Source organism: Acomys minous (genome assembly GCF_964271855.1).
Source record: "Acomys minous genome assembly, chromosome: 5".
Lineage (NCBI taxonomy): Eukaryota > Metazoa > Chordata > Mammalia > Rodentia > Muridae > Acomys > Acomys minous.
In genome coordinates, this window is record NC_140494.1 from 105,616,999 (window position 1) to 105,637,326 (window position 20,328).

Genomic DNA, 20,328 nt, shown 5'->3' on the forward strand with positions numbered 1-20,328 from the left:
GCAAGCCATAGGCCAGTCAAGGCAACAATGTGAGACAGACAGATGGTTGGATGGACGGAGGGATGGATAGATGAAAAACTCACAGAGCATCAGTGGGTGAGTGGGATGCAGCTCAGTAGTGTAGTATGTGCAGTGTACACCTGAGCCTCAGCTCCATTCCCAATACTGAGGGGAAGGAAAGGGTACCAAGTAATAGGTAGATTCACATTCTTTTCTTTCTTTCTTTCCTTTAAAATCAGCTACAGATCTTTTTTTTTTAAGATTTTATTTTATTTATGTGTGTGTGTGTGTGTGTGTGTGTGTGTGTGTGTGTGTGTGTGTGTGTGTGTGTGTGTGTGTGTGTGTGTGTTCACCACGTGACTGATTCAGCAAGGGAAGCCAATCCATGTTAGTCAGGCTTATCCTGGAATTAAAGAAGGCTTGCCTGTCCTCCCTCTTCAATCTGGGGGTGAAACATAATCTTAAAGGGTTACCTAGCAACACACTTAGGACTAGGGTCAGAGGAAGTGTCAGACACCAGACAACGCCTATAGCCCTTCAGGAGCCAGCATGCACTGTCTCAACTGCCCCCACCCCAACTCCCGCTGCTCACAGTTCATCCCAGACCCATCTTACATCTCCTGCTTGGGCCTGAACACTGTGTTACCTCTCTACTGTGATATGCACTTCTCTTTTGTTGTTGAAGAGGTCAGACTTGGCACATGCTAAGCTGTACTCTACACTAAGTCACATATTCCAGAAACAATAACTTCCCCTGGCTCCTTGACAAACTACCACTGGTCCTCGCAGCATCATGTCTCCCAGGAAGCCATCCTTGGTCTTTGATCCCTGGACCCTGGATCTCTCTACCACAATACCTGTAAAGTTGTGGGTTTCTTTGTTTACTTTCCTCACTAGATGAATCCCCTGCTGAGCTTAGACCCCTGTTTCTGGCGCATAAGGATGTTCAGTAAGGTCTTGACTGAGTTTTTTAGGGGTTTTACTGGTTGCTGATTTTTGGGTTTTTAGAATGCATGTGTTGTGCCAGGTGGTGATGGTGCACACCTTTAATCCTAGTAGAGCAGGAGGATGTCTGAGTTCGAGGATCAGCTTGGTCTACAGAGCAAGTTCCAGGACAGCCAGGGCTGCACAGAGAAACCTTGTCTCTAAAAATAAAACAACAAAGAAAGGACATGGCGGGGGGGCAGTGATGAGAGCTGAGGCTTCCCCCCAACACCCTTGCCCAAATGGTGTAATATTTATTTACTAAGGTCATAGAGAGATCAGACTATTTCATCACAGTGATTATGAGATGAAATGTTAACTCTTAACTATTCGAAATGATGGAAGAGCAACTAGGCCATCAAATCTCAGAGGCTAGCTAGGTGTGGTGGCGTACCCCTTTATTCCCAGCTCTCCAGAGGCAGAGGCAGGCAGATCTCTGTGAATTCAAGGCCAGCCTGGTCTACATAGCAAGCCATAGGCCAGTCAAGGCAACAATGTGAGACAGACAGATGGTTGGATGGACGGAGGGATGGATAGATGAAAAACTCACAGAGCATCAGTGGGTGAGTGGGATGCAGCTCAGTAGTGTAGTATGTGCAGTGTACACCTGAGCCTCAGCTCCATTCCCAATACTGAGGGGAAGGAAAGGGTACCAAGTAATAGGTAGATTCACATTCTTTTCTTTCTTTCTTTCCTTTAAAATCAGCTACAGATCTTTTTTTTTTAAGATTTTATTTTATTTATGTGTGTGTGTGTGTGTGTGTGTGTGTGTGTGTGTGTGTGTGTGTGTGTGTGTGTGTGTGTGTGTGTGTGTGTTCACCACGTGACTGATTCAGCAAGGGAAGCCAATCCATGTTAGTCAGGCTTATCCTGGAATTAAAGAAGGCTTGCCTGTCCTCCCTCTTCAATCTGGGGGTGAAACATAATCTTAAAGGGTTACCTAGCAACACACTTAGGACTAGGGTCAGAGGAAGTGTCAGACACCAGACAACGCCTATAGCCCTTCAGGAGCCAGCATGCACTGTCTCAACTGCCCCCACCCCAACTCCCGCTGCTCACAGTTCATCCCAGACCCATCTTACATCTCCTGCTTGGGCCTGAACACTGTGTTACCTCTCTACTGTGATATGCACTTCTCTTTTGTTGTTGAAGAGGTCAGACTTGGCACATGCTAAGCTGTACTCTACACTAAGTCACATATTCCAGAAACAATAACTTCCCCTGGCTCCTTGACAAACTACCACTGGTCCTCGCAGCATCATGTCTCCCAGGAAGCCATCCTTGGTCTTTGATCCCTGGACCCTGGATCTCTCTACCACAATACCTGTAAAGTTGTGGGTTTCTTTGTTTACTTTCCTCACTAGATGAATCCCCTGCTGAGCTTAGACCCCTGTTTCTGGCGCATAAGGATGTTCAGTAAGGTCTTGACTGAGTTTTTTAGGGGTTTTACTGGTTGCTGATTTTTGGGTTTTTAGAATGCATGTGTTGTGCCAGGTGGTGATGGTGCACACCTTTAATCCTAGTAGAGCAGGAGGATGTCTGAGTTCGAGGATCAGCTTGGTCTACAGAGCAAGTTCCAGGACAGCCAGGGCTGCACAGAGAAACCTTGTCTCTAAAAATAAAACAACAAAGAAAGGACATGGCGGGGGGGCAGTGATGAGAGCTGAGGCTTCCCCCCAACACCCTTGCCCAAATGGTGTAATATTTATTTACTAAGGTCATAGAGAGATCAGACTATTTCATCACAGTGATTATGAGATGAAATGTTAACTCTTAACTATTCGAAATGATGGAAGAGCAACTAGGCCATCAAATCTCAGAGGCTAGCTAGGTGTGGTGGCGTACCCCTTTATTCCCAGCTCTCCAGAGGCAGAGGCAGGCAGATCTCTGTGAATTCAAGGCCAGCCTGGTCTACATAGCAAGCCATAGGCCAGTCAAGGCAACAATGTGAGACAGACAGATGGTTGGATGGACGGAGGGATGGATAGATGAAAAACTCACAGAGCATCAGTGGGTGAGTGGGATGCAGCTCAGTAGTGTAGTATGTGCAGTGTACACCTGAGCCTCAGCTCCATTCCCAATACTGAGGGGAAGGAAAGGGTACCAAGTAATAGGTAGATTCACATTCTTTTCTTTCTTTCTTTCCTTTAAAATCAGCTACAGATCTTTTTTTTTTAAGATTTTATTTTATTTATGTGTGTGTGTGTGTGTGTGTGTGTGTGTGTGTGTGTGTGTGTGTGTGTGTGTGTGTGTGTGTGTGTGTGTGTTCACCACGTGACTGATTCAGCAAGGGAAGCCAATCCATGTTAGTCAGGCTTATCCTGGAATTAAAGAAGGCTTGCCTGTCCTCCCTCTTCAATCTGGGGGTGAAACATAATCTTAAAGGGTTACCTAGCAACACACTTAGGACTAGGGTCAGAGGAAGTGTCAGACACCAGACAACGCCTATAGCCCTTCAGGAGCCAGCATGCACTGTCTCAACTGCCCCCACCCCAACTCCCGCTGCTCACAGTTCATCCCAGACCCATCTTACATCTCCTGCTTGGGCCTGAACACTGTGTTACCTCTCTACTGTGATATGCACTTCTCTTTTGTTGTTGAAGAGGTCAGACTTGGCACATGCTAAGCTGTACTCTACACTAAGTCACATATTCCAGAAACAATAACTTCCCCTGGCTCCTTGACAAACTACCACTGGTCCTCGCAGCATCATGTCTCCCAGGAAGCCATCCTTGGTCTTTGATCCCTGGACCCTGGATCTCTCTACCACAATACCTGTAAAGTTGTGGGTTTCTTTGTTTACTTTCCTCACTAGATGAATCCCCTGCTGAGCTTAGACCCCTGTTTCTGGCGCATAAGGATGTTCAGTAAGGTCTTGACTGAGTTTTTTAGGGGTTTTACTGGTTGCTGATTTTTGGGTTTTTAGAATGCATGTGTTGTGCCAGGTGGTGATGGTGCACACCTTTAATCCTAGTAGAGCAGGAGGATGTCTGAGTTCGAGGATCAGCTTGGTCTACAGAGCAAGTTCCAGGACAGCCAGGGCTGCACAGAGAAACCTTGTCTCTAAAAATAAAACAACAAAGAAAGGACATGGCGGGGGGGCAGTGATGAGAGCTGAGGCTTCCCCCCAACACCCTTGCCCAAATGGTGTAATATTTATTTACTAAGGTCATAGAGAGATCAGACTATTTCATCACAGTGATTATGAGATGAAATGTTAACTCTTAACTATTCGAAATGATGGAAGAGCAACTAGGCCATCAAATCTCAGAGGCTAGCTAGGTGTGGTGGCGTACCCCTTTATTCCCAGCTCTCCAGAGGCAGAGGCAGGCAGATCTCTGTGAATTCAAGGCCAGCCTGGTCTACATAGCAAGCCATAGGCCAGTCAAGGCAACAATGTGAGACAGACAGATGGTTGGATGGACGGAGGGATGGATAGATGAAAAACTCACAGAGCATCAGTGGGTGAGTGGGATGCAGCTCAGTAGTGTAGTATGTGCAGTGTACACCTGAGCCTCAGCTCCATTCCCAATACTGAGGGGAAGGAAAGGGTACCAAGTAATAGGTAGATTCACATTCTTTTCTTTCTTTCTTTCCTTTAAAATCAGCTACAGATCTTTTTTTTTTAAGATTTTATTTTATTTATGTGTGTGTGTGTGTGTGTGTGTGTGTGTGTGTGTGTGTGTGTGTGTGTGTGTGTGTGTGTGTGTGTGTGTGTGTTCACCACGTGACTGATTCAGCAAGGGAAGCCAATCCATGTTAGTCAGGCTTATCCTGGAATTAAAGAAGGCTTGCCTGTCCTCCCTCTTCAATCTGGGGGTGAAACATAATCTTAAAGGGTTACCTAGCAACACACTTAGGACTAGGGTCAGAGGAAGTGTCAGACACCAGACAACGCCTATAGCCCTTCAGGAGCCAGCATGCACTGTCTCAACTGCCCCCACCCCAACTCCCGCTGCTCACAGTTCATCCCAGACCCATCTTACATCTCCTGCTTGGGCCTGAACACTGTGTTACCTCTCTACTGTGATATGCACTTCTCTTTTGTTGTTGAAGAGGTCAGACTTGGCACATGCTAAGCTGTACTCTACACTAAGTCACATATTCCAGAAACAATAACTTCCCCTGGCTCCTTGACAAACTACCACTGGTCCTCGCAGCATCATGTCTCCCAGGAAGCCATCCTTGGTCTTTGATCCCTGGACCCTGGATCTCTCTACCACAATACCTGTAAAGTTGTGGGTTTCTTTGTTTACTTTCCTCACTAGATGAATCCCCTGCTGAGCTTAGACCCCTGTTTCTGGCGCATAAGGATGTTCAGTAAGGTCTTGACTGAGTTTTTTAGGGGTTTTACTGGTTGCTGATTTTTGGGTTTTTAGAATGCATGTGTTGTGCCAGGTGGTGATGGTGCACACCTTTAATCCTAGTAGAGCAGGAGGATGTCTGAGTTCGAGGATCAGCTTGGTCTACAGAGCAAGTTCCAGGACAGCCAGGGCTGCACAGAGAAACCTTGTCTCTAAAAATAAAACAACAAAGAAAGGACATGGCGGGGGGGCAGTGATGAGAGCTGAGGCTTCCCCCCAACACCCTTGCCCAAATGGTGTAATATTTATTTACTAAGGTCATAGAGAGATCAGACTATTTCATCACAGTGATTATGAGATGAAATGTTAACTCTTAACTATTCGAAATGATGGAAGAGCAACTAGGCCATCAAATCTCAGAGGCTAGCTAGGTGTGGTGGCGTACCCCTTTATTCCCAGCTCTCCAGAGGCAGAGGCAGGCAGATCTCTGTGAATTCAAGGCCAGCCTGGTCTACATAGCAAGCCATAGGCCAGTCAAGGCAACAATGTGAGACAGACAGATGGTTGGATGGACGGAGGGATGGATAGATGAAAAACTCACAGAGCATCAGTGGGTGAGTGGGATGCAGCTCAGTAGTGTAGTATGTGCAGTGTACACCTGAGCCTCAGCTCCATTCCCAATACTGAGGGGAAGGAAAGGGTACCAAGTAATAGGTAGATTCACATTCTTTTCTTTCTTTCTTTCCTTTAAAATCAGCTACAGATCTTTTTTTTTTAAGATTTTATTTTATTTATGTGTGTGTGTGTGTGTGTGTGTGTGTGTGTGTGTGTGTGTGTGTGTGTGTGTGTGTGTGTGTGTGTGTGTTCACCACGTGACTGATTCAGCAAGGGAAGCCAATCCATGTTAGTCAGGCTTATCCTGGAATTAAAGAAGGCTTGCCTGTCCTCCCTCTTCAATCTGGGGGTGAAACATAATCTTAAAGGGTTACCTAGCAACACACTTAGGACTAGGGTCAGAGGAAGTGTCAGACACCAGACAACGCCTATAGCCCTTCAGGAGCCAGCATGCACTGTCTCAACTGCCCCCACCCCAACTCCCGCTGCTCACAGTTCATCCCAGACCCATCTTACATCTCCTGCTTGGGCCTGAACACTGTGTTACCTCTCTACTGTGATATGCACTTCTCTTTTGTTGTTGAAGAGGTCAGACTTGGCACATGCTAAGCTGTACTCTACACTAAGTCACATATTCCAGAAACAATAACTTCCCCTGGCTCCTTGACAAACTACCACTGGTCCTCGCAGCATCATGTCTCCCAGGAAGCCATCCTTGGTCTTTGATCCCTGGACCCTGGATCTCTCTACCACAATACCTGTAAAGTTGTGGGTTTCTTTGTTTACTTTCCTCACTAGATGAATCCCCTGCTGAGCTTAGACCCCTGTTTCTGGCGCATAAGGATGTTCAGTAAGGTCTTGACTGAGTTTTTTAGGGGTTTTACTGGTTGCTGATTTTTGGGTTTTTAGAATGCATGTGTTGTGCCAGGTGGTGATGGTGCACACCTTTAATCCTAGTAGAGCAGGAGGATGTCTGAGTTCGAGGATCAGCTTGGTCTACAGAGCAAGTTCCAGGACAGCCAGGGCTGCACAGAGAAACCTTGTCTCTAAAAATAAAACAACAAAGAAAGGACATGGCGGGGGGGCAGTGATGAGAGCTGAGGCTTCCCCCCAACACCCTTGCCCAAATGGTGTAATATTTATTTACTAAGGTCATAGAGAGATCAGACTATTTCATCACAGTGATTATGAGATGAAATGTTAACTCTTAACTATTCGAAATGATGGAAGAGCAACTAGGCCATCAAATCTCAGAGGCTAGCTAGGTGTGGTGGCGTACCCCTTTATTCCCAGCTCTCCAGAGGCAGAGGCAGGCAGATCTCTGTGAATTCAAGGCCAGCCTGGTCTACATAGCAAGCCATAGGCCAGTCAAGGCAACAATGTGAGACAGACAGATGGTTGGATGGACGGAGGGATGGATAGATGAAAAACTCACAGAGCATCAGTGGGTGAGTGGGATGCAGCTCAGTAGTGTAGTATGTGCAGTGTACACCTGAGCCTCAGCTCCATTCCCAATACTGAGGGGAAGGAAAGGGTACCAAGTAATAGGTAGATTCACATTCTTTTCTTTCTTTCTTTCCTTTAAAATCAGCTACAGATCTTTTTTTTTTAAGATTTTATTTTATTTATGTGTGTGTGTGTGTGTGTGTGTGTGTGTGTGTGTGTGTGTGTGTGTGTGTGTGTGTGTGTGTGTGTGTGTGTGTTCACCACGTGACTGATTCAGCAAGGGAAGCCAATCCATGTTAGTCAGGCTTATCCTGGAATTAAAGAAGGCTTGCCTGTCCTCCCTCTTCAATCTGGGGGTGAAACATAATCTTAAAGGGTTACCTAGCAACACACTTAGGACTAGGGTCAGAGGAAGTGTCAGACACCAGACAACGCCTATAGCCCTTCAGGAGCCAGCATGCACTGTCTCAACTGCCCCCACCCCAACTCCCGCTGCTCACAGTTCATCCCAGACCCATCTTACATCTCCTGCTTGGGCCTGAACACTGTGTTACCTCTCTACTGTGATATGCACTTCTCTTTTGTTGTTGAAGAGGTCAGACTTGGCACATGCTAAGCTGTACTCTACACTAAGTCACATATTCCAGAAACAATAACTTCCCCTGGCTCCTTGACAAACTACCACTGGTCCTCGCAGCATCATGTCTCCCAGGAAGCCATCCTTGGTCTTTGATCCCTGGACCCTGGATCTCTCTACCACAATACCTGTAAAGTTGTGGGTTTCTTTGTTTACTTTCCTCACTAGATGAATCCCCTGCTGAGCTTAGACCCCTGTTTCTGGCGCATAAGGATGTTCAGTAAGGTCTTGACTGAGTTTTTTAGGGGTTTTACTGGTTGCTGATTTTTGGGTTTTTAGAATGCATGTGTTGTGCCAGGTGGTGATGGTGCACACCTTTAATCCTAGTAGAGCAGGAGGATGTCTGAGTTCGAGGATCAGCTTGGTCTACAGAGCAAGTTCCAGGACAGCCAGGGCTGCACAGAGAAACCTTGTCTCTAAAAATAAAACAACAAAGAAAGGACATGGCGGGGGGGCAGTGATGAGAGCTGAGGCTTCCCCCCAACACCCTTGCCCAAATGGTGTAATATTTATTTACTAAGGTCATAGAGAGATCAGACTATTTCATCACAGTGATTATGAGATGAAATGTTAACTCTTAACTATTCGAAATGATGGAAGAGCAACTAGGCCATCAAATCTCAGAGGCTAGCTAGGTGTGGTGGCGTACCCCTTTATTCCCAGCTCTCCAGAGGCAGAGGCAGGCAGATCTCTGTGAATTCAAGGCCAGCCTGGTCTACATAGCAAGCCATAGGCCAGTCAAGGCAACAATGTGAGACAGACAGATGGTTGGATGGACGGAGGGATGGATAGATGAAAAACTCACAGAGCATCAGTGGGTGAGTGGGATGCAGCTCAGTAGTGTAGTATGTGCAGTGTACACCTGAGCCTCAGCTCCATTCCCAATACTGAGGGGAAGGAAAGGGTACCAAGTAATAGGTAGATTCACATTCTTTTCTTTCTTTCTTTCCTTTAAAATCAGCTACAGATCTTTTTTTTTTAAGATTTTATTTTATTTATGTGTGTGTGTGTGTGTGTGTGTGTCTGTCTGTCTGTCTGTCTGTCTGTCTGTCTATGTGTCTGTGTGTATGATATGTATATGGGTACCCATGGAGACCAGAAGAGGGCATAAGATCTGCTGGAATTACAAGCAGTTGTGAACTACTGGATGTGGGTGTTGAGAACCAACTCCCAGTGATCTCTGGGAAAAACAGCCTGTGATCTTAACCATTGCATCACCTCTCTAGCCCCCGAGTCCCATAGTTAGACTGGAGAAAACACAACTACAAGATTGTTGAGCTTCAACTGGGCAACTCTCATGCTTAAACCCTTCAAAAGATGAGTTTCGGCTTGAGGCATAGCTCACTGGTATGTGCTTAAAGCCCCAGCTTCCATCTTTAAAATCCTGCCCTTTCCCCAAGAAGGAAGATTTCCACGTGAATGGATGGTCTCAATCTGCCTACCTAAACATAAAACTGCTAAAATAGAGCACCCATTTAAATAAATGGCTTTGGCCTGTATCTGCATCTACTTACTACATTGGTAGGACAGCCAGAAATGGGTGGAGGTAGACTGGCTGTCTTTCATCTACAAAAGGGTGCAGGAAATCTACGTATCTCATCTGACCACACTGTCCCTGTTTGCCCAGCCCCTGTTCCTTGGCATGTCGCCAGGCTTAGGGCCTGCAGCCCCCAGCATATGCACACTCCAGGCACCTGTGTACAAGCTCCTGCTCCAGGCTCTCTGGTGCCTCTCATATGTGTATTCCCAAACCTTCCCCTGCCACAGCCACAGGTTCTTTTGCATCAGGGCATATTTTAAGACTTTGCCATACGCACAAGGAGGGGATGAATAGGAGTGACTGTCAGAACCAGCTCTTATATCTAACGCTTTTCAAAAGTCATTAGCTCCCCATGCCCGGGGTTGCAGTCCCACCCCCTCACCTGAACGCAAAGACATGGGCACCCGTGATCCACACAGGACAAGAGGGGGAAGTCACGGGGGATGGGGGGAGGTTGCCTCAACAGCACATCCGCACATCCTCGCATCCATTCATACTGTTCTGGAGAAACCCCTGCCAAGCCAACCATCAGGCAGGTTTACTTTCCGAGTCTCCTGCTCGACTTAGCTTCCCAGCCCGCCCGCGCCCCCCCCCCCCGCCACCGCCACACACACACACACACACACACACACACACACACACACACACCACCCCTCAACCCCCGACACTCCCAGTGTCTTTGGCACTTTGTAATCACACTGACATCATCCTGTGATTTCTAAGCCAAGGCTCCCTCCCTCTCCTTTTCATCAGCACCACATGACCACAAACTGCCTGCTCATCACCCTCGGCCTCCCACCTCAGACGCCTTCTTGGTGCAGGCTCCATGACCCATTCTTTCCCTTTCAATCTGTAATAGACTAGCAATGGGTTTAGGCTGGAAAGCAGAGTTGCATTCTTGCCATCCTACTGCCCTCTCATGGAAGAGAGAGCAAAATGACTTGCTTGGCGACACAGGGCAGGGTGAACCCAGGAAAAAGGGCTGCAACAGGAGCTAACTGTGAGGGGTGGGGCATAATTGCACCCTGGGACAAAAGCCCTTTTCAAAGGTCTGTGCCCAAGTGGAGGCAGCTCTGCCCGCCTAGAAACCTACACTTCTCTCCGCCACTAACATCTCCCTCAAGAAAGAGCCCTAAAACCTACCTGAGGTTAGAGAACACAGGACTCCAACAGCCCCGTGAGGCAGGGAACTGAAGACAGGAGTGGGCAGGGTCTAAGCATCGCCTACTGCAGATGTTTCCCCACCACACTGTGATGGCCGGCAAACTAGTCAGATTTTTTAAAAGCTCCTGCTCGCCCCCCACCCCCCACCCCCCGCCCACCACCAAAGGGAAAAGTTCAGAAGGCCAGATCACACCAGGAGAAAAAAATATAGCTCTTGGCTGGCATTTGTAATCCATTAAGAAGTAATCATGGGGCTAGAGAGATGGTTCAGAGGATAAGAGCCCTATCTGCTCTTCCAAAGGTCTTGAGTTCAATTCTCAGATGGTGGCTCACAACCATCTATAATGAGATCTGGTGCTCTCTTCTGGTGTGCAGGCGTACATGCAAGCAGAACACTGTGTACATAATAGTAAATAAATAAAACTTTAAAAAGAAAAAAAAAGTAATCATGATCAAGCTGTGGTAGAATTTCAACCACCAGCCAATTGCAAGGTAGAAACACTGGACCTTGAATCTTAGAGAGCTAAAGGAAGGAGGAGACACCACCCAGCGTGTCTGGATACCCTCCGCTTCCATGCACAGCCAACCACTTCCTGTGTCCCACCTAGACAGTGGGCTAGGGGCTGGGTGTACAGACATAGATTATTCAGCATCAATGTGTTGCTGCTTCCCCAACTACCCTTTCTCCAAACATGCAAGTCTTCCTGAGGCCCCTTCTCCTAGTCACAGACATCCACCCAGGTGCAAACTGAGCACCTCCTCTGAGTCTGCCAGTTTGTCTGCGATGGTGAGAAGAAAACAAAGTCATTCCCTCCGCATCACCCCCCCGGAAGACCCCCCCTCTGCCCCCGTCAAAGAACCAACTGAATTCTTTACTCAAGCAGACTAGCTCCACTCAGAAGGAACAGTTTCAAGGCAGACATGTATCAGATTGGAGCTACAGATGGGACAGCGAGGGAAAGTGCTGCTTTGGCAGAAAGTGCTAAAGTCACAATCAAAACATATCTGACGGTGCAGAACCAAAAGGCCAGACAGACTCTGGATAATAAACAAAGCTTTACTATGAAATGGGTCCTTCCCCAAAGAGACAGTTGGGACCCCTTAAAAGATGGACCTACAAGCCTGGCACAGTGGTGCATGCCTGTAATCCCAGCACTCAGGAGGCAGAGGCAGCAATTCTCTAAGTTTGAGACCAGTCTGGTCTACAAATCGAGTCCAGGACAAAAACAAAACAGAAAAAGATACACCCACCAGTGAGGTCACAAGTACCAGTCCAGAGCCAGCCAGCCCGTGGGCTCAGACAGTGCCCTGAACTCCAAGGAGTGGTGAGTATCAAGAAATGTGAGTCAGAAAAAAAAATTAAAAGAAAGAAAGAAAAAAAGAAATGTGAGTCAGAAATAGTAAGAGGTTGAGCCAGTGAGACAGTTCTGTGTGTAAAGGCGCTTGTTGCTGACAAGCTTGACACCTGAGTTCAATCCCCAGGACCCACACAGAAGAAGAAAACTGGGTCCAGCAAGTTGTCCTCTGACCTCCACATGCGCTCCAAGACACTCACACATGTTCAAATAAATAAGTTAAAATGCAATTTTAAAAAATAATAAAGACCTGGTGGTGGTGGTGCACACCTTTAATCCCAGCACTCAGGAGGCAGAGGCAGTTGGATCTCTGAGTTTGATGCTAGCCTGGTCTATAAAGCAAGTCCAAGACAACCAAGGCTATACAGAGAAACCCTGTCTCAAAAAAACCTAAATAATAATAATAATAATAATAATAACAACGGCGGCTGAGGAGATGTCTCAGAGGGTAAGAGTGCTTCCTGGGCATGTGTGAGCACCCATGTAAAAAGCCAGATGTGGCCATGCACCTGTAACAGCAGCACTGAGGGAGGAAGACACAGGAGGCTCATTGAGGCATGTTGGCAAGATGGGAGCACCTTCGCTTTTCTGGCTGACGCTGAGTTCATCCTAATGCTATAGAGTGATTTGGACTTTAAGGTGTGGAAGGCACTAATAAAAGCAGAATATAAAAGACATGTATGAGGCTTAGACCTTGCAGTCAGCATTGAAATGTCTGCATGCCATCTAAATTTGCAACTTTAGGAGTCACTGCTTATAACAAGTATTCTAGGAATGTTTAGAGGACTGCTAATTGCTTAAAAATTAATAAATCAGACACTAGACAGAGAGCATACAGTAGGAGATGCTCCTATGATCTAAGTCCAGGCTCCAAAACATGCACCAAGGTTTTGAGTATGCTGACCCAATGAGCTACACCACTCTGTGCGCTCTCCGTGAAGGAAGGGAGGTGGCGGCACAGCTCAGACCACAGAGGCAGGACCAGGACTTGGAAGCCTGCTCCAGAAGCTATTCCCACCCACTTGCTTTTTTCCATTCTTAAATCTTTGTTTGGGCTGTTCGTTTACCTAGACTATCCCCTGTCTAAATCTTAGCTTCTCTTTAAAACCCAGGGCAAATGTCATCTCTTCGGCCAAGTCTGTCAGATGTCTGGGCAAGAAGTCTCTTCCCCATGTAGTGTACAAGGAGGGAAAGGGCCCTAAGGATGCACATCTCGTTATGCTCAAAGCACCTGCTAGTGCAGGGACCTCCACGAACTGGTCATTTGATAGCTGAGAAAAATGAATGGATTCCCTGAACCCCAGAAATCCTAGGCAGACCCAGATGGACCAGTTAGTTCCCTTTCCAAGTAATGTATCACAGACTGCAAAGCTTCAGACGGAAGAAAGGTATGGCCCGAGGCATGTAGCAGCAGGGGCCTCAGGCTCTTACCTTGTATTCAAAGTCACCTCCCAGGGCACCGAGGTCCAGATGCAGGTTCTTGAGAAGCTCGCTGGAGCTTCGGACACTCTGCAAGCAAAAACAACTACGTGAGGTGTCTTAGGGTTCCCGCTGCTGGGGTAGAGTCCATAACCAAGAGCAACTTGGGGAGGAAGAGGCTCATTTCCGCTTCCAACTCCCAGGTCACAGTCGCTTACTAAAGGAACTCATGGAAATATCAGAGGCAAAAGCTGAGAGACCACAGAGGGCAGAAGGGCCCTGCTTTTCCGGCTTGCTCCTCCTGGTTTGCTCAGCCTGCTTTCTTATACAGCCCAGGACCACCTGTTCGGGGGATGGCCCCAACCACAATGGGCTGGGCACACATTAATCACTAATTAAGAAAATGCTCCACAGGCTTGTCTACCAGCTAATCTCATGGAGGTATTTTTCTCAATTAGGGTCCCTCTTCTCAGATAACTCTAGCTTGTGTCAAGTTGACAGGGGAGAAAAACAAAAAACAAAAAAACAAGTGATAAGTTTAAAGGAATTGGCCAGCTCAGTATGGAGGGTATGCAGAGGAAGAGCGGGGTGCCCTGACAAGGCTTTGAAGGACTACAGAGCAAGCTTTCCACTAAGGCCTCACTAACTAGGCCTTTATCCAGTGAGCATGAGACCAAACAAGTACGCTGTGCTCTCCAGATCAGACCTAAGAGACATACAGACTGGCCAAGAAAGGAGGTTATAGGTGGAAAAATCACTTCTATTGATTTTTAAAATAGTTGCGGGGAGGGGGGGCAGCTCAGAGGTTAGCCGAAGCAATCCATGTGTCCACCAACAGATGACTGTGTAAACAGAACCTGGTGCACACACACACCAGGCTTCAAAATGAGTGTTTACATACTTGCGGCAGCATACTGAGTGAAAAGGTGCCAGACGCCAGAGAAAAATCACTATGTGCATTTGCTCATATAAAACATCTAGAACAGGCAAATTCATGAGAGAAAAAAATAGACTTTAGAAGTTACCAGGGGCTGGAGGAAAAAGTAGTGGTTTATTGTTTAGTGGCTAGAATCTGGGATCATAAACAAGTTCTGAAAATGGACAGTTGTGATGATGACATAATATTATGAAATAAACTGATATCCCTGAGTTACTGTACAGTTAAAGAAAATGAAAAGTCTTGCATGCCTAGCCAGGCACAGTGGCATACGCCTGAAATCCCAGCACTTGGGAAGTAGAGGTTCGAGGATCTCTGAGTTTGAGGCCAGCCTGGTCTACAAAGTAAGTCCAGGATAGCCAATGCTACACAGAGAAACCCTATCTCTGGGGGGAAAAAAAAAAGTCTTGCATGTGTGTGTGTCTGTGTGAGTGTATGTGTGTGTGTGTTTGTGTGTGTGTGTGTGTGTGTGTGTGTGCGTGTGTGTTTCTAGGCCAGAAAGAGAATCTCATCATTACCTGGTTGTCACTCTCCTCTTCATCCTCCTCGTTGGTCTCTTCCCCTAAAGTCAAGAGGCTGAGAGCACACTTGCCTTCATGTACAGAACCCAAGAGACCCTTTGTACAAGCAGCAGCCTTGAGACCCTGTGGAGGCTCCAAAACAGAGAGGGAACAGGGGACTCAACAGAAAGATCTTCAGAGTAACCCTGGCATGTTCCCTCAAATTCCAGTGAGGTGGGTCCCCAATCGAGGCCTACGATATCCGTGAATCTGGAGTCTAATCCACGCTTGCTTACTCCCTTCCCAACTCATGCTGTCCCAGGCACATGGACGGGGAAACCAGCACAGGTGACCTAAACCCTGGTCCACCCCCACTGCCAGAGCGACTCCTCTCTGACTGGATGATGAACTCTGAAGGCACGGCTTGTGTCTCTGTGACAGGCCACAGCTCCAAGTATGACACCTAAAAGGTCCCACTGTAACAACACACATGCGCGTGCGCAGCAGGGAAAGGACTCACCAGTGTGGGATCCCCAAGCTGCCCAGAATCTGCGGAGCTCCCCAGGCTCACACTCTGAGATCCACGAAGAGCAGGGGGCGGGGCATCCCCAAGGCCACGTAAGGGAGCCAGGCCCCAAAGTGGGGGCTGCACTGGGGCTAAGGGGGGACCCAGGACCTGGGCAACAGAACACATTCTTGTTACAAACCCCAGAAACCACACGGTTCTGAGGGTGTCGGAGGGAGATATAAAAATAAAGCATCTAAATTTCGCCTGTTCGGGTTTAAGCCGCCTCCGCTTGGAGGCTGCTAATGACACACAACATCCAGAAATACCATTATGCCAACTGGGTGAGAAATTCAGGCCAGTTTCCTGACTCTGCTAGCTGTGTGCTAGCTCACATTTGGCAGATGCTAGGACTGGGGGCCACATAACACGTGAGCAGGAGCGGGGAGAAGGGCAGAGACAAAACCCTAGCTACTAGAAGTCTCTACGGTTGATGCTTAAAACTGGTGAGTCAAGAAAAGGCAGGTTCAACATGCTACTGACAAAGATGGAAGTAAACACCAGAAGCAAGTGCAGGCCTCCTGGGAGACCTGTACACATGGGAGGCTGCTGCACCTCAGCCAGTGCCTTGCCAGTCTTGCTCTCCCCACATCTCAGGAGAGCCAAGTGAAGGCTTCCTTCGTGCCAGTGAGGACTAGAGTCAAAATCCAGGCTGGGTCAGAATGTGTGAAGCCTCAGGTTACTCACAGCCCCTCACATTGCCAGCTCCTTCACCGGCAAGATGAAGAGGGTCCATGCTCGGCCCTGTGAGGTCTGCTAAGCAGCTCAATGAGATGATGGACAAGGGGAATTCTGTAAGGGGCCCAGGGCTGTAACATCATCATGGAATCCCTGTTATTACTGGGATCTGCTTTATGATCATCTGGCTTAACAGAAGCAAGAGGCCAGCAGAGGGGCTGGAGAGATGGCTCACTGGTGAAGAGAGTCTGCACCTCTTCCAGGGGATCTGAGTTCAGTTCCCATAACCCACTTCAGGCAGCTCACACACAACTGCCTCCAACTCCAGTCCCAGACAACCCTTGGCATTCTCTTTTGGCCTCCACAAGCACTTGTACTTGCACACAGGCCTAGACACACACACACACACACACACACAAACACACACACACACACACACACACACGCTTAAAAAAAAAAATCAGCTCGGCATCCTGGGAGCACATTACAAAACCCGTACAGTGTATAGAACAAAGAGAACATATTTCCTCATACCCTAACCCCTAAAGAGTTAAAGGAGTGGGGAATCCACAGGTCAGAGTCGCCACCCCTGTTGACCAGCCTGGCCCAGGGAAGACCCTGGGCAAGACCCACCCCTTACCTATGTAGATCACCAATCATCTCACCTGTCGCAGAACATCTTAGTCAGGGATAAAAGCTACTGACACATAAAACTGGCCAGTGACGCTGAACACTAGGCCCTCCCTGCACATCCGCACAATCAACTGAGACAGGCTCTACCACTATGTAGAGAGATGACTTGAGTAGACAGAGGTGGCTGTGGGTCAAGAACCCTGTCCAGGGCTGGAGAGATGGTTCAGAGGTTAAGAGCGCTGGCTGCTCTTCCAGAGGTCCTGAGTTCAATCCCCAGCAACCACATGGTGGCTCACAACCATCTATAATAGGATCTGATGCCCTCCTCTTCTGTCATGTAGACATATGCAAACAGAGTACTCATATGTATAAATAAATAAATCTTTTTTTAAAAAGCCTGTCCAAAGTCACAGGCTTAGTAAGGAAAGAGAGAGGGTTGAGCCCGGGATTATTTCAAAGGAAGTCACGTGGTCAAAAGAAAGACTATGGTAGGAAAAAGCACAGGAGGCTTCGCCCAGTGGACTGTGAGCAAACCGAGCCTGCCCAGCCTGCTCAACCCTCCCACCAGCCCAAGCATTATCAGCAAGCAAAAGCCTTCCCACGCTATATTTATAGAAAATTACAGACTCCTAACATGGCTAATTTGCTAACGTGCTGGGGGCTTGAGGGAGGGAGACAGGCAGGCTGAGGGCTTTGTTGTCTCGGGGCCTTTACTGAATCGGTGGTTAGCATGGAAATTACACACCCTGGGCTCCTCGATTCTATAGATGGCCATTAACTCTGAGCATGGGGCTGTACGTGCCCTTGTCCTTCAGAGCAGATAAACTTGATGCCATTGGGCTAATTAAAACTTGCAGGATAATCTGTGGCCTATCCGATATTTATAGTACTACACTAGTTATTAGAGCTAACGGAGAACCAGTGCGTGTTGACAATTAGGGACCGGAGGGAATAACTGGGAAAAAAGGCACAGCTGGGCCGCAGCAAAACAGCTAAGGGGATTCAGACTGAGCCCTGTGGTCTCCATCCAACTTGAGTTCTCAGTGAGGAGCAGGGGGACAGGGTGAAAGGGACAGGGTGAAAGAGTGACGAGATAAGGCTCGCTGTTTGGAAAAATCCCAGTAGGAAAGTGAAGTCACAGCCGGGGTCCACAGCCTGACAGAGCTTAGTCACGTGATTTTTCTAGGGGTACTGGGAGGCAAGGAGCAGAAGCAGCTGACTGGGTGACAGCAGCAGACTGTGGGCTCAGCCGTCCTCAGTAACGCTAGTGCTGTGGGCCTCCAAGAAGGGACAGTGCAGAGCTGTGAGGAAAAACGCCTACCTCGAATGACTGCTCTCTAGAATCAGCTGATAGGAAAGGCTTCCCAAATCCCAGAAGGGGCCTGGGTTCAAGGGCCACCTCGCCCACCCTCAGAAGCAGTCCCGTCAGAGCATGTGAACCACCCGTGGGCATGGTTACATTTAGGGAAGGGAAGTAGTGGGTACCCTCAGCTCTAGCCTGCAGATGAAGGGGTAGAAAAAAAGCTTGAAAGCCAGGCCATCTCACCAGGTGGCCGTTTGGGTAGTTAAGGGGTCCTCAGTTACTGAGGGAGCGTAGGCCTCAGGAAAGCAGACCCTGAGGGCTTCAGAGCCACCAAAGGAGCTCCACCTGCTCCCTCCCACTTCCTCAGAAGCCTACCTGGTTGAGAAGCTGCACCTTGCTTGGCTTTGTAGCAAGCCCAGTCTCAGAACTCGGCTGGACTAGCGCCTGCCTGAGGCTGTCGCTTGGCTGGCACTGTGCTTGTTGAGAGGCCTCCTGGCCAGCAGGGGCAGGGACCTCTTCTGGAGGACGTTCCAGCAGCTCTGGCCCCCAAGCCAATGACCCCGAGTCCCTCTCTAGAGCCCCGACGACCTTGTGTTCACCCTCACTAGACATCCTGGAAGACTCGGCAGCCATGCAAGACACCATGCCGGCGACATCTTTGCATGGCATTTCCAGCATGTTCTCAGGCAGCCCCAGGCCTTCCAGCCGCCTGGAGATCTTGGCCATCTGCAGGATGTGCTGGTAGAACCTCTGGTCCTCGGAATAGTCTTCACTTTCCGACTGCTCCTCGGCAGAGCTCTGCATGTGGGACAACTGGGGCACCAGGAAAGGGCACAAACCCGCATCTCTAGGCCCCGGGCCTAACTGGCCCATGACAGGAACAGACCCCTGGGGGCTCTGCAGGCCCCAGGGGAAATTGTTTACCTCACCTAGGATCTGTGAGCCAAGGGGTGAGGCCAGGCTGCTGCCCTCCCCACTGTTGCTATCGGAGTCAGCCTCGGGCACACTGGGCTTCCTGTCTTCTTTCTGAGGCTCTGGAGACTCGGGCGGACATTGCCCACTTTCGTTGGCGGGCTCCCCTGAGGGCGGCTTTGGAACTGGTCCTGATGCCAGGGTATCAGGGGGCATCAGCGAGAGTCCCTGTGGTGAATCTTCAGCTGAGGCCGCTGCAGCCGTGGGAGCAGCAGGCTCCGTTTCCTTGCAGTGGCTCTCTGAGGTGTCCTTGTTGACAAGCTTAGAGACCTGGCCCATCCATGGTCCTGGAGACTCTCTCCTCCGCCTCCCCCTGCCCAGGTCCCCACCTTCCCCAGGAACTCCCTGCCAGCTCAAGTCTTCTGCTGGGCCGCTCTCTAGTAAAAACAGCTTGCTCTTCCTGCCAGGCAGCTGGTCAGATGAACAGAGGGACAGGGAGGGTTCCTCCTCGGAGGATGGCAAGGGAACAAGGCTCTGACCTTTGTCCCCTCCAGGGCCAGTGCAGGTCAGTGTGGCTATGCTGTGACTAGGATGCTCCCCTTTCAGCTGCAGGCCTTTAGAAGCGTCAGAAAGCTTAGAGTGGACAGGGGTGTGGCTCTTGCCCTCGGACACATTCTGCCCACTCTGGAGTGGCTCGGTGTTCTGAGCAGCCCCGGAGCCGGGTTTCTGCTGTCTGGTCCTCAGTTCCAGCTTTTCTATTTCAGGGTCTGAAAATCCCAGGTAGATTTTCCCTGTTGCTTTCGGTGCTGACTCCTGTGGGTCTCCTAATTCTGTCTTGCATTGGACGGGAGGCCTGCCTAAGATTTTCTCCACGTCAGCAAAGATCTGATGGGTTCGAGAAGCTTGGCCTTTGGAGAGAGGCTGCAGTTTGCCAGGAAGGGCACCCATGAGAGGCCACGGTGTGTCACCCAGCATGCACGGGCTCCTCCCTTTCTTAAAGGAGGCCTCATTTCTAGCCTGCACCTCTTGGTCTAGGTCCAGATCAGCCAGCCCAGGTGCTGAGAGAGGGGACAGGCCACGGAGAAAGGAGGAAGGAGGCGGAAGTCCCTGCTCAGGCTGTGTCTCCTAGATGGGTATATAAACATGCAGAGAAAACTAAGACTGACCCTTCCGATGGACTCTTGCCACCTGAGCCCAAGGCCCACAGCAGAAAACCACCCTCCTTAAAGCAAAGTAGAAATCCCCTTAGGCTAAATATATACCCTTTTCTAGGTTCTAGTTGAGAGAGAGGGGGGGGGGGAACTATTATCTCCCTGGAGAGTTGGTACCTAAGGAG

General features: G+C 48.8%; 1 protein-coding gene across 8 annotated transcripts in view; it reads right to left on the bottom strand.

The window, feature by feature from the left end:
• The window catches only part of CEP164 (centrosomal protein 164), an 81,028-nt gene that overhangs the window by 39,692 nt on the left and 21,008 nt on the right, over positions 1-20,328 (bottom strand). For 7 of the 8 annotated variants that reach the window (XM_084782631.1, XM_084782630.1, XM_084782629.1 and 4 more), the window contains 4 exons: positions 18,456-20,117; positions 15,422-15,577; positions 14,920-15,054; positions 13,477-13,554 (listed from right to left, as the gene is read on the bottom strand). In XM_084782631.1, coding sequence (XP_084638757.1) covers positions 13,477-13,554; positions 14,920-15,054; positions 15,422-15,577; positions 18,456-20,117 — 2,031 coding nt within the window. The remainder of the gene's footprint in view (positions 1-13,476; positions 13,555-14,919; positions 15,055-15,421; positions 15,578-18,455; positions 20,118-20,328) is intronic. The other variant, XM_084782635.1, reaches the window with a different exon arrangement.